The 13,095-nt window shown below is 50.6% G+C and overlaps 1 protein-coding gene across 1 annotated transcript; it reads right to left on the reverse strand.

Annotated features, from left to right (window-relative positions):
- Positions 1 to 5,542: 5,542 nt before the first annotated feature.
- Positions 5,543 to 9,362, reverse strand: IRX4 (iroquois homeobox 4). The gene is made up of 5 exons (XM_035550602.1): positions 9,318 to 9,362; positions 8,204 to 8,455; positions 7,718 to 7,824; positions 6,479 to 6,801; positions 5,543 to 6,294 (listed from the first exon to the last, which is right to left on the reverse strand). The coding sequence occupies exons 1-5, from the start codon at positions 9,360 to 9,362 to the stop codon at positions 5,543 to 5,545; spliced, it is 1,479 nt and encodes a 492-aa protein (XP_035406495.1).
- Between the last annotated feature and the right edge of the window lie 3,733 nt (positions 9,363 to 13,095).

Below are 13,095 nucleotides of genomic sequence, written 5' to 3' on the forward strand. Positions count from 1 at the left end.
CAGTATTTCAGAACTGAATTCTGAGATATTCTTTAAGAAACGGCCTGATTATTATTCCATGGATACCAATGACAAAATACTTGCCAACTGCAACTAAAATATATCTGTTTCACAATGTAAATAATGATATACTGATTTGGAGAAAGACAATAGAGGTAAAACTGAGAAGAGGAAGGATTTTTTGCTCTCATTTGTGTCCAGCCACATCAGTACAAAAAATATTTTTCAAGTATTTATATGAGCAAAAAGGAATGTTGAGAGAATTATTTCATTCAAGATATTTCCTTCATTTTCATTCTTTCCTTAAACTGGGATGGACATAAAATAACTCTTGAGCCTTGTAAGTAGGTCAAATGCAGTTTTCATTCCCAGACTATGTTCCCCACTGTGGAAAGAATACCAGTGGGGCTTGTTACCATACATACACTCTCTAGGTTGTGTGGAGGCTTATTTCTTTCCTCCACAGCCCCGATCCATTTCTTAATAGGGTGGGGGTACACTGGGAAGCAATTTTCATCTTTTGCTTTTGAGTCGCCCCCAGGTGTTTCCTCTTCTCTTTCTTCTTCAGGCTATGTGGAATGTATCTTCAGGTTCTCAGCCAAGTGAAGAATTTGGTAGATAGTTATATGATACGGAAGGCTCACTCCTTGTGTATTAAAATACCCCCAGACCTACGTAATGAATGAATATATTAAAACTGCATCTTGGGGGACTACAAATCTGGAATTATTTTCTGCAGTGATGCAACTTTGCAAGGAGCATGAGGGGAATCCTTCTCACAAGTCCTAAACACTTCACAGCCTCTTTGACATTAAATGTGAGTTAAGATGTCCTCAGACAAAGAAGGAATTGATACCAGATGTCACACTTCCAGGATGTGTGTTTTCACCATTACCTATTCCATAAAAATATAGATTCCTCTTGAAAAGGAAGTACAAGTATTACACTTTTGATCAGACAAATTGAAATTTGTAATTTCACTATTAACGTCCCTCCATTCTTCACTTTTTCATGTGCAAAGACACACACACAAACCTCAAGAGACAGAGTACTCAGATTCAAGCTCATCACACTGTACTAACTTCATCTAAGGGAGGGCCTAAACTCTGGCCAAAACTGAGTGATGGTTGAAATCCTATTTTTCTCCCCATTCATCCACAAGTCAAACTTACTGAAACAGTTTCTGATCCTTCACAAAATCAATGACTTATAGTCCTTTCTCACATTTGCCAAGTTTTCTGCATGAAATGAAACAACATGAGCATTAACTCTTTTCTTGGCATTTAGCTGAATACACTTTCTCACACACATTATTTGAAGGTCAGATTTAAATGGAAAAGGTAAATGTATATCAAAAAGACTGTACTAAGTCAGAGTCTCTTTCTGAACTATTATATCTTTAAAATGCATAATGTTCAAACTCTTGCCAAGATAAAGTCTTCTTGTACACTCTCTTTATGTAGCTGATGGGAAGGAGCTGTTACACTGGGTCGTGTAATAGTGAATTGATCACACAAATTTAACAGCCCAATATGAACTCAGGATAAAAAGAAAAGTCTTCCTAAACATTAATAGAAAATGGACGTCACCTTAGCTGCCTTTTAATTAGGCACCTATACACAAGTTGGCTGTTGCAAGGTGTTCTATAATCAGGTAGAACTTAAACACCAGCCTTTTCCTAAATTAGCATTTACAATTACGTGAGATAGTTACAGATTGTTAATTTCTACTACTACTACTACTATTATTATTATTTATTTATTTATTTAAGGAACAGGCAGCATGCCCCATTGCAATTTTGCATGCATGCCTGGGAAAAAAAGTAGATGACATAAATTGTATGCATAATCTCAGGAGACAATCATTTTAAATCTTAATTGGCTGCCTTTTAAATATCATTTAAGGTCTCGTTTTCCCTGCCTCTCTCTCTCTAGTTAAGAAGGTGTTGTGTCAAAGTCTATTACCTTGCTGGACGTCTCGCCTCTAAGTTTTTCTTTTTTTTTTTTTTTTTTTATATAGAACCATCAGCAGAGGTTTGAGGGGTCGATAAAGCTTTTAGATTTGGAGATGTTTTCAGGGAGCCCATTTCCTGCGGCTAAGAGTTGTTAATGGAGCTTAAGGAATTATCTTATGACTCGGGCTGGGAGAGCCGTATATTTCTTCGCTCCTGTTCCCTTGTCGAGGCTGAATATGCTGCTGTCAAACTCGCTTAATGAAAAGTAACGCGTCGCTGATTACAGTTTTATTTGGGCTCTATGTAAAAAGCACTGTTAATTTAGCATCCCCTCCTTTGTGTGTTTGAATTTGCCATGGCTGAATGATTTAGAGTCTCTCAGTTTCAAGCCGTTTCTCTACGATTTTTTTCCTCTTTCTTTCTCAGCCTGCCTTTTTATTTCTGCTTTGTACAGCCATACGAGCTGCATGTCTTTCCCTTTCACCCCTGTAGCCTCCTCTAAAGCAGCTGAACCTGATCTTTGACTTGTGTTACTGAGTCAAATGGCAAAATTAATTTCTGGTACTCTTTTGTTCATACTTTTAAAAACATTTTGAGAGATCACTGTAATTGACGGCTTATCTATAGATAAGGTTCCTGTACCAAAGCAAGAAACTGTGTTCCCTCCCCCACGATTTCTACAGACTCCTCTCACATAAGTAATGTTTCGGTGTGTATGAGTTCATGCATACACGCACACCCCTATCTACTAGATTTAATACTCGGCCGGCCCCGTAGTCCAGAGGGATCTGGTCTTGTTATATAATAGACAAAAAACTAACTCAAACTTGTTTTATAATGACAGTGATAAGAAAATGAAGAGATAAAGCTTTGGTCCGATTTTTGTCTTGGCTTCTGATGTTTCAGTGTGCCTGTGCGTTGCCCACAGTTTTGTCATCTTCATTTTAAGTCCTGGGGGGGGAGGCGTTGCCTCCCAAATCACAAGTTGACCAAAATCTCATTACTGACCACGCCGACGCCGCTCGGTAGTGACTTATAACTGCTAGTGGGTTACAGGTATGAATCACTTGTAAAATGCCAGCCCTCGGGCTGCGTGCCCTGCTCAGCACTCCGCAAAGTCCGGCACTTTTCGGGCCGAGCTAGGTCTTTGGCTCCGCAGCGAAGCAGCCCCCTCCTCGTCCCGGGAAGGGGCAGAGCGTCCCTGAGCTTCGTGCGGCGGCTCCACCTGCCTCCGACTTTTGGAGCCCTCGCCATTCATCTCTCTCTACTTGCCGCACTTGCCGTGTTGAAACCCAACGGGAAACCCTGTGTAACCCCACCCGGTTCTTGCATCCACGCAAACCTCCCTGAATTTCTCGGCTTTGAATCCCTCCCCCCCCCTCCCCCCAACACGGCACGCAGCCTTTACCCCCCGTCCCGCTTGCCTTCACCAAAGGCTTGAGGGCAGCCTGACTACTCGCCTTTCCTCCCTTTCCTCTTCCTCGCCTCCTTCATCCCCACCTCCTTGGTTGGGCTGAAAATAATTTGCTTTGTCTAAAGGGTTTCAGAGGCAAAGCTCGCCGGCCGCCCCGGCTGCATTAAAATTCCTGCCGGCCCAGCCTTGAGCTGAGATCGCGGCTCCCCGGAGACTCCACTTTCGCTATTACTGTCAAGTACCCTTGACTCTTTATTTTTGCCCTTTTATCTATTACAACTAATTCGAGTTCTTTTGCCCTTTTCAGTTTAAGACGTGGCTTTCTGTAAAGCCTCCCTCTGCCACCGAGCTCTCCGGGTGCAGAGCCTTTAGAAATTGAGGGGTTTACTGTCAAAATGAAAATTTCACTTCAAATTATCTTGGCTGATGCACGTTTTCCAGGCCGGGGGCTCCTGTCTGAGCCTTTTGACAGCCAGATCAGCAGAGGGGTTCAGTGATCTCGATAATATCATCCAAGAGAGCGAAAGTCAATACAATGACAGGGAATATGACTGGATACAATCCAATTACGGCTGCTCGCAGAGTGGGGAAGGGCTTGATCTGATCTCCGCACCCGGATTCCTTTATTCAGTCCTTGCACTAACAGGTCTCGCTAGAAACTTTGCTGGCTGGAGGATGTTGTATTTTGCCTGGGTACTGCCTCGGTTGCATTTATCGTCGCCTTTAATATATATGTGCATATCCCCCGGGTTGCATTCTCATTTATCATTTATTTCAGACAGAAGGGGGTTGGGTGAGGACAGAAAGGCTCTTCTGCTTGTCCGGTGTCAGCTCGGTCCTTCGGGCACTTTCTTTTTTCCGCCGCAGCGCCGGGGGCGGGAGCCCAGGGATCTGGCCCGGTCTGGGTAAACCGGGGGCTGTTACTGCCCGGCAGCTTCTTTTCCGGCACTTCTCCCCCCTCTCCCAGTCTGGGGATCAGGAAAAGTTTGTTCCCGTTCCGGGGAAGAGTAAGGGAAATCTTTTAAACGCCTGTTATCTAAATGGTAAATTGGCTTCGAGTGCTCCTGAATCACACGTCGAGAGCGCTCTCTCTCTCTCTTTTTGTTGGCTGCACTCTATTTAATGTCAAAACGGTAAAGCATCTGTCCTGAAGTGCTGAAATATTCATGGCGGATCAGCGATTCCCCATACTGGCAGAAGAGCTGGAAAGCTAAAGCGGTTGTTTAAAAGATCAAATTTTCCACGCGAATCAATGGCTCCGCGCGCCGAGGAGGAGGCGCCGCGGCAGAGCCGGGCCGGTTTGGGAGAGCCGCCGCCCGCAGCCGGAGCGGGCGATGGCCTCGCCCCGCCGCGCAGCCGCGGGGACACCTGAGGCCCGGCCGGCGCCTCCGGCCCCTTCGGCAGCGCCGCCGCCCTTTTCTCGGTACTGTCCGGGTGCCCGTTGCCGCACTCGCCAAACACACGGCCCCGTGCCTCCTCGGCAGCAGGGAAGGGTCTGCGGGTGTGGGAGGCCCGCGGAGGCCACGGGGAGCAGCCGAGCCCCTTCCCACTTATGGCAGCCCGGTGCCAGCCCTTAAAACGAGCCGAAGAGGGAATTTGGAAACCTGGAATATGTTTGTGCAATGCAAAAGGCCACCACGCTTGTTACCTCTGAAACAGACAATTTATTTGAGTGAACATACCTTTTAACATATTTCTCTTTTTTTTTTTGTTGTCAAGATAAATTTGTGCAGTAGGTGTAAACTTAGTAGAAGTGCTGTTTGTGAATTATATGCTAACAAGGAAATTAGGACGAAAAACTCTCAAAAAGTCTTTATAACTAATCGGCATGCCTTAAATTAAATCTGAATTAAAATTTCTCATTTGTAAACTTTCGGATGTAAACTTTGTAAGTAGGTCTACACTATAGTACGTGCTTTTGGACATGGAATTAAATAACTTTCACGACATTGATCCCTTAAAGTCGCAGCCAGGAGAAATTAATTCTTCAGAAGAGCAGTGAGCCGTCTGTCCTTTGAACTGAGCAAACTGAACTTTAAATCCTCGTTTCTGTTGTTAAAAAGAAAAAAAAAAAACAGGAAAGAAAAAGTTTTATATTTAAACTCTCACAAGTCTCTTTTCAGTGTAGCTGACTCTTCCAGTGCAGGGAAGTTCTTTGCCCCTCGGTGGGGCCGTTAAGAGCAAAACATTTTGCTTCCTGCTTTGGGAAACGCAATAAACTCCTTGCTCGAGTCGTGGTGGGCCAGGTTTGACAGCTGCCCCTTGAGCACGTTGGCGCCGTTGCCTACCGAGCGTCCCAAGGCGCCCGTTTCCAGAATGGCTCCTTTGGTGGTAGCCCAGGACACTGTGGTGTTGCTCAAGGCTTGGTTCAAAGTACTGTGCCTGAACAGGGGGTCGTGAAACACCCCGTCCACCCAGTTCCTGAGGTTGGTGACCGGTGAATCCTGGTGCCTGTCGATGACATTGACCGGGGTGGAGACAGCAGTGGCAGCCGAGCCCCCCTGCCGCTTCAGCATGCATGAGGGGTACTCGGCCTGGTTGAGGGAGGTGGCGGTCTGCGCCAGGGACCAAATCCTGGGCTTCGCCTCCAGCAGCTGCTGTCCCTGCGGGAAGCACATTTTGGGCTCGCAGCCGCGGGGCCGGGCGCCGAGCAGGGCCGCCTCGCACTCCTCGGCCGCCGGCTTCAGGCAGCTGCGGGCCCTCTCCGCCTCCTCCTCTTCCTCTTCGTCGACGGCGGTCGGCAGCGGCAGCTTGGCGGGGGGCTCGGCGGCGCGGGGCGGGGGGCCGCCGCCCGGCAGCGGGTGCGGATGCGGCAGCGGGTGCGGGAAGGGCCGCCTCATCTCGCACTCGGAGCTCTCCGACTCGGCGGCGTCCAAGTCCTCCAGGTCGCTGAGCTCCAGCTCCTTCTCCTCCTTGCCCGTGGGCTCTGCGGGAGGGGTGGGGGGAAGGGATGGCAAAAACAAGACACGCGGTCACTGGAGACGCCGCGCTGCCCCGCGGGCGCCCCCGCCAGCGAGGCCCGAGGCCAAGGGGGCGAGGCCCCCCCCGGGGCCAGCTGGCGGCCGACCCCCCGCGGCCGCGCCGCTAAGTGCCCCTTCCTAGCAGGGTACCCTCGGCTTTCTCGTTCTTCATCATCGTGTCTTCCTGCGAGCCCTCCTCCTCCTCCTCCTCTTCCTCGTAGGGCCGCTTCTCGTCCGAGCACTTGTTCCGCGGAGGCCAGGTCATCTTGTTCTCTTTCTTGAGCCGCCGGCGGGCGTTGGCGAACCAGGTAGAGACCTGGGTGAGGGTCATCTTGGTGATGATGGCCAGCATGATCTTCTCGCCCTTGGTGGGGTAGGGGTTCTTGCGGTGCTCCTGCAGCCAGGCCTTCAGCGTGCTGGTGGTCTCCCGGGTGGCGTTTTTCCGCCGCGTCCCGCCGTCCATCCCGCCGTACCTGCGGGCACAGCCGAGCACCCCCAGCGTGACCCGGCGCCCTCGCCCCCCGGCGACCCGCCTGACGCCCCCCTGCGGGGCGGGGGCTCCCCGGGTCCCGGCTCTGACACGCGCCACCCCCCTCGGGTGGGGGCGGCAGGACCAAGGACGGGACAAGCGGGTGAGGACAGCTCAGCTTCCAGGGGAGGCCCGGCCGAGGAAGGAGGAGGACGGAGGGCTCGTTCAGCCAGCACCGGTCACCGGGCGGTGCAAACCCCCGCTACGCCGCGGCGTTTGCGGGGAAGGAGGGAAGAAAGCGCCTGCCTTTATTCGCGGCAAAGTCAATGTCAACCTTTCGGGCAGCAGGAAAATCCTAGCGGCTCGCAAACGCCCAGAAATCCTGCTTTCCTGTTGTTTGCTCAGTCCTCCCCAAACAGAATACATCTGGGTGACCCCAGGGTGTAACTGTTAATAGAAATACATTTCCTCTTACTCCTTTCATTAGTAATCTCCCTTACTCTGTTGTTCCTGAAATTGTAAATATATATATATATATATAAACCTAACGCAAATGACACCGGACTGCAACTGAATATTTAATGCACATCCTCCAGCAAAGGTCACCGGCACCCAATGGGCCTCAGAGGTTGCACCGGCGTCTGAGCGCCTTCTGCGCCCTGTTAAAGCTGATAAAGGCAGCAGGGCCGGCCGGCCGCCTACTCCTGACTCCATACGGGAGCAAACTGAAGGAGGGGGCGTCGGAGGGGTCCGCACCCTCCCCGCCACCGGACCACGTGCGGAGGCTGAGCGGCGGGGAAGGGGGCGGCCGGCGGGGACCCTTCGGGGACCGTCAGGGAGCGGCCGCTGGCCGAGGCTGAGGTCCGGGCACGGGATGCTGGGGGGGGGGTGTCGCCGAGGGGGGCCGGGGCTGCCCTTACCTGTCGTACTGGTACTGGCTGAGGGTGTGATCGTAGGGGTAGTAGGCAGTCGCCGGGGCGATGCCCGCATGCGCAGAGCCGCCGCCGTCCTTCGCCTCCAAACTGTTCTGCAAAGAGACACCGCGCCGCCGCCCTCAGCCCCCGCCGACCCCCGGCTCTCGGGGAGGGGGACACCTCCCCCCGGCCCGGCCCGGGGCCCCCCCGGAGCGGCGGGGTCCGTAGGGACGTGAACTCGGGACGGTGCTGCGATGCTGGGGGGGTGGAATAAGAGGGGAGGGGGACGTAAGGGCTGGCTGGGAAGAGCGCCCTGGTGACTACCAGCGTGGGGGGGGGAACCCGCAGCCATCGTCCTGGCCGGCTCCTCACCCTCATCGCCTCGGCATCGCCGGGCCCGGGGGGGGGGGGCTGCGGCGGAACCGGGGATGCGGCGGGGATGCGGGCGGGGGGCGGCGGAACCGGGGGTGGGGTGTGTGTGGGGGGGCTTACCAGGGAGTAGAAAGCGGGAGCCTCGGTGCCGTAGGTCACGTAGTTTCCATAGCCCTGGGGGCCGGCGTAGGGGCCGCCATAGACCCCCAGGGCGGCGGCGGAGTTGAGCTCGTGGCGGGCGGTGGCGAGCAGGCGGCTCTCGTACACAGGACAATAGACCGGGGTCTGCGCGGAGGCGGCCGCCCCCGTCTCGGCCAGCGTCCGGCCGCCGGACTCGCAGCAGGTCGTCAGGGAGTTGGTGCTCATCAGGAACTGGGGGAGAGAGAGGCGCGCTCAGGGCAGGGAGGGAAACTTCGGCACCTGAAACTAACTTTGATCGCCACGGTTGCGGCTTTGGGGTGTCGCCCCCCCTCCCCCCTCCTCCCTCCCTCGCGTGTTTTGCTTTGGGGGTTAAAACGTTAAAACAGAGGTGCGAGTACTTTATCAGTTAAAATAAAAAACAATAATAATAAGAAAAAACACACCACCAGCAAACAAACGCCCCGTGCCTGTAGGCGTTTAATCCGCCGTAATGCATTGCTCCAGCCCTTTGCGTTTAAAGTCCGGTGTGCTCTGACAAGACGGGGTTTACACCGATTTTCCCCTTTTGCGGCACAATACTTCCCATCTGCATTTTTAAACCTTTTTTTTTTTCTTCCCCTAAATCACTCATGCATATTTATTTTGACTGCAGATTTGTAGCGGCCATACACGCACCTGTTATTAACCTGCTGTTTTAGAATACCCCATTATGTTACTGCAGTTCAGCCCTCAGTACTTTCGTGTTTAATTGGTAAACTGTGGATTTAATCGGGAAAGATAAAAAAAAAAGCGCTCGGGGGAGGGAGCGGGTGGGGGCTGGGGGATCTTTTGCTCCCCTTCTCACCTAGCTCATCTCTGTAATCCTCCCACACACATCGTTATCACCCCGAAAGACCCTAAATCCCGAGTGTGCCTCCCCGTTGCAAAACACGGGCACAAGATATAACTTAGGCATCACCCAGGCATGCTGAGTGAGTAACCGATTTCACGCTCTCGCATGCTAGAAAGGATCGCTGCAGCTTTTAGCGCTGAACGGAAGTGATCAATAATGACTGAAATTCAATCAATTAACGTTTGTAGGCAAAAGTCTTACCTGGGGTGCAGAGGAGTAAGGGTAGCCAAACTGAGGATATGACATGGTACAGAGGCTCCCAGTTATCTAGAAACAAGGCGAGACGTCTGATCTGCACGCTATTGCAGCCTTGCTCTGCTCTACTGTACCAATTGATTGGTAACCACAGGTCCCTAGATGCTTATAGGACGAAGCAGAAAACCACATTTAATTTATTTACATGATTTTTTGAACTTTTTTTTTTTTTTAACTAAAGAAAAAAAGAAGACGTATAGTAATTTTAGCACGTTCCCCTCTACAGCTGCGACACAGAAATAGTTGTTACGTGAGGGCTGCGAGGCTGGCAAACGTGACGGCATAAACACATATTTTGCACCCACGGAAAGGGAAAGGAGGAGAAAAAAGGGGGAACGAAAAGTAGAACAAGCACATCACGTCAGAAGCACGTTGTTTTACAGGAGCCGAACCTCTGACGTCACGTAAAACCTATTCAAATTACCCTGCCTGGAAGTTTAACATTCATTTTCGGGAGCCTTTGAGCTGGCGTGAAAAACAGACTCTCTAGCAACTCTCTCAGTCTGCCTAACAGGAGCGAAAGTTTTGAAACCTCTCCAGCACCAGCTATGCTGGTTCGCAACATATCTATATATTTCTGTGGGGAGGAAATGAAAGGTTTCAACCTGAAGAATCAATGTTCTATCAGCTTTCTTCCCCCCAACCTCCTTCGTCACTGAAGGGCTGGTAAGCACTTTTAATTAGAAATTAATTAATGAGCAGCTGCTTCTTCCCACCCCACAGTAATAATTAGTCTCAATTACAAACAAGACATATGAAGGGACACACGACTGAGTCTTCATTTAAGATTTAATCAACAGTTAAAATTAGCGCTAACGCTGACAATAAAGCACATGACATGCAATCCCGCGTTTCTTTCCCAGTTTTTATTCCCGACATGTGATTACAGGTAGAAAACCCTATGAGCGTATTCCGGGGAGTGATCGAAGGACGTGACTTTTCACGTTAAAACGACTCGGGTGCCGTCGCAAACCTCCGCTGGAAAAGCCAGCCCTTCGCTGAGGGCCGCATCCAGCCTGCCTGCGTGCTCCCAAGTGGGCACGGCTGGGAGGGGGGTGTTACATCGGGGGGGCCGGTACCCCGATGTGCCGAGTGCTGCTTCCCACCGGGGAGCAAACACCTCTCTGCCGGTGGTTCCCAGCAACGCGGAGCTTCCCTCGGGGCCCTTGGCGGTGGGGTCCGGGGTAGTACCCTCGGGGCGCAGCGGGACCCCCGAGCAGAACCGATGGGGCAGGCGCCTCTCCCGCGCCGCCCCCCTTCCTTTCCTTTCCCGGACGTGGCCGTTTGCGGGGGCCGTGCCCCCCTCCCTGACCAGACGGAGCCCCCAACAGGGGCAGGCTCCGTGCTGCCGCCCCGCGGAGGCGGCCGTCGGGGGGGTCCAGGCAGCCCCTCTCACCCCGACGGCGGGAGAGGAAGCGGAGGACGGGGCTGAGCCGCGGCTGAGCGCTGCTCCGCGGTGTGCAGACTTGCTCAGAGAGATTCCTGGGTTCAGACATGTGAATAGCCCCAGGGTCACACTCTAATTAATGATGATGTTCTCTTCTTCTCCCCAGCTGGAAGACTGCCTCCCAGAAACGAATCTGCCCACACTGACAGCTCGATTGAGGGTGATTGATGACTATCTGGAGACCACAGTACACATAATATAATATCTGCTGCGTAATTGCTTTAATTTACAGATGAAAATACTAGTTCTCGGATTGAGTTAGACTACAGCGAGCGGCGCTTTATAGCGCTTCAGAGTGTTTGCAAATAAAAGATATCAGATACAGTACATGCAAATTATCGTGACAGCTCACTATCTGTAGCCGGGAGAAACGTATGAAGAGTGGGAATCAAATGACATTAATAATCGGGTTTGAATTCCGTATTGATTTTGGGCGGGGCGGGGGGGGGATGCTTATCCTTCTCTCACCTGAACTGCTAATTTCTTCTTCTTCCCGGGAATATTAATAACTTAGCCATTGGGTTTCTGTTACAGAAACGCTTCTTTATTCCTTCTGCGACCCGGTGCTGCCAGAATATACTGGTAGTTTTAGTTACTATTTACGAGCAGCTTCCTTCTGTGCATCGTGCTGCCGGGCTCTTGCATTGTTTTGGAAGAAAAGACACCCGGTGTTTACACAATGGTCTGCCTGCAGTGTTGGGTACTGCTCACTCTGCCTCCTGTGCTGATTACTCTGGGGGTTGTTTGTTTAAGCCCTGGAGTGTAACTCACCGGTGCTAGGGAAGAAAACAGTTGCGCTTATCTCAAGAGTGGCTCAGGGTAAAGCACTATAATTAGCCGAGAGAGCTAGAGAACTGCCTTGAGAAGTCCTCGCAGTTTTGCAGGCTACAGTTTGGGAAACGTCCTGTTGTGTTTCCCACCCCCCACCTTCTTTTGATACTACTGCAGATGTCAACTCTGCAGTGGCCCACACAACACTACGGGTTTTGATATTTAGATGAGTCTATTAAACTTTAAAATACAAGGTGAAATTCAATATTTATAGTTCTTGTCTATTTATATATCCCAGTTGTCTTTCATTGCCCTGCCCCATGCAAATACTCTGGTGCCCGTTTTTGCACCGAACTTTCCTGGATTAATCATGATAATTATTTGTCATTTTTTCTTTGCAGCTTGCCTGCTCTATTACTTTACCCCCAGTCAACTTTGTGCCAGTTCCAATCTGTACTCCCTAGAAAGCAGTCATTAAAACACAAAACAAAAACCCACCACCACCACTAACAACAAAAAATAAACCACCACCACCAACCCTCCTTAATATTTAAACACTGACATTACATCTTCCTACGGCGTTCATGGCTTGTTTCACTTGCAATCTACAAATAATGGCCCTTTGTTGATAAGAAACCCAACAGAGTTATATTTCATCTTGAATTTTTGGTGCCAGAGCACAAACACGCAATAAGCCCCACAATGATTTAAAATAACCTTTGTGGTTCTTGCACATAAACAACGTAACACTGTTCAAATCCAAGTAAAGACGCTTAATGCTGTGGGCTATATCCTTAAGCACTTGGAAAATGCAAGCCTTTGCTGTGCAATAAAAATTGTTCCTTGTCAAAGCCCCTTTCCCGTACAAAAGAGTCAACAGCACACCAGAAAGATAAACACACCGTGCTTTCTCCAAAGTTTGAGAAAGTAAAAGCCAATGCAATCGATATGGAGCGCTGCAGGGTTTCCCTCTCATAAGGGTCAGCCTGCACACCCAGAAAAAGCGGATATTTTCGCACCAAAGCCAAACTAAGTACATCTTCCAGGGTTACGTGCTTCTTCCCCGGGAAGCTGGAGCCAACGTTCATGCAAGTTTTATCATAAAAACACGAAACTAGAAGGAAACGCAGTGATACTGAAACAGGCCACAGCAGGTAAAACAGAGAACCGCGTCAGGACTAACGCTTTGATGGACGTCTTCAGGGACATGATCTAGAGGCAGTTAATGCAGCTACAGTTTTGCTATCTTCATTTTCATCACCTCCTCGTTCCGAGGGGTTATTGCCACTCCTGGAAATATTTCAACGACGGAATTTGCTTATGAGCTAAACAGACTTCTGCAGGCGCTTTCAGTCGAGTTTGCTTTATTTTCACGTTAAAGATTTAAAGCAACCTTGACACTGTCTGACAAATGCCGTGAAGCTCTACACGTTGCCCATCTGGGATCTGACATGGAACCGAGGGCAGCCTGCAGCATTTTCAAGTAGATTAGCTCCCAGGAAGGCG

This window comes from Cygnus atratus, chromosome 2 (genome assembly GCF_013377495.2).
Source record: "Cygnus atratus isolate AKBS03 ecotype Queensland, Australia chromosome 2, CAtr_DNAZoo_HiC_assembly, whole genome shotgun sequence".
Classification (NCBI taxonomy): Eukaryota; Metazoa; Chordata; class Aves; order Anseriformes; family Anatidae; genus Cygnus; species Cygnus atratus.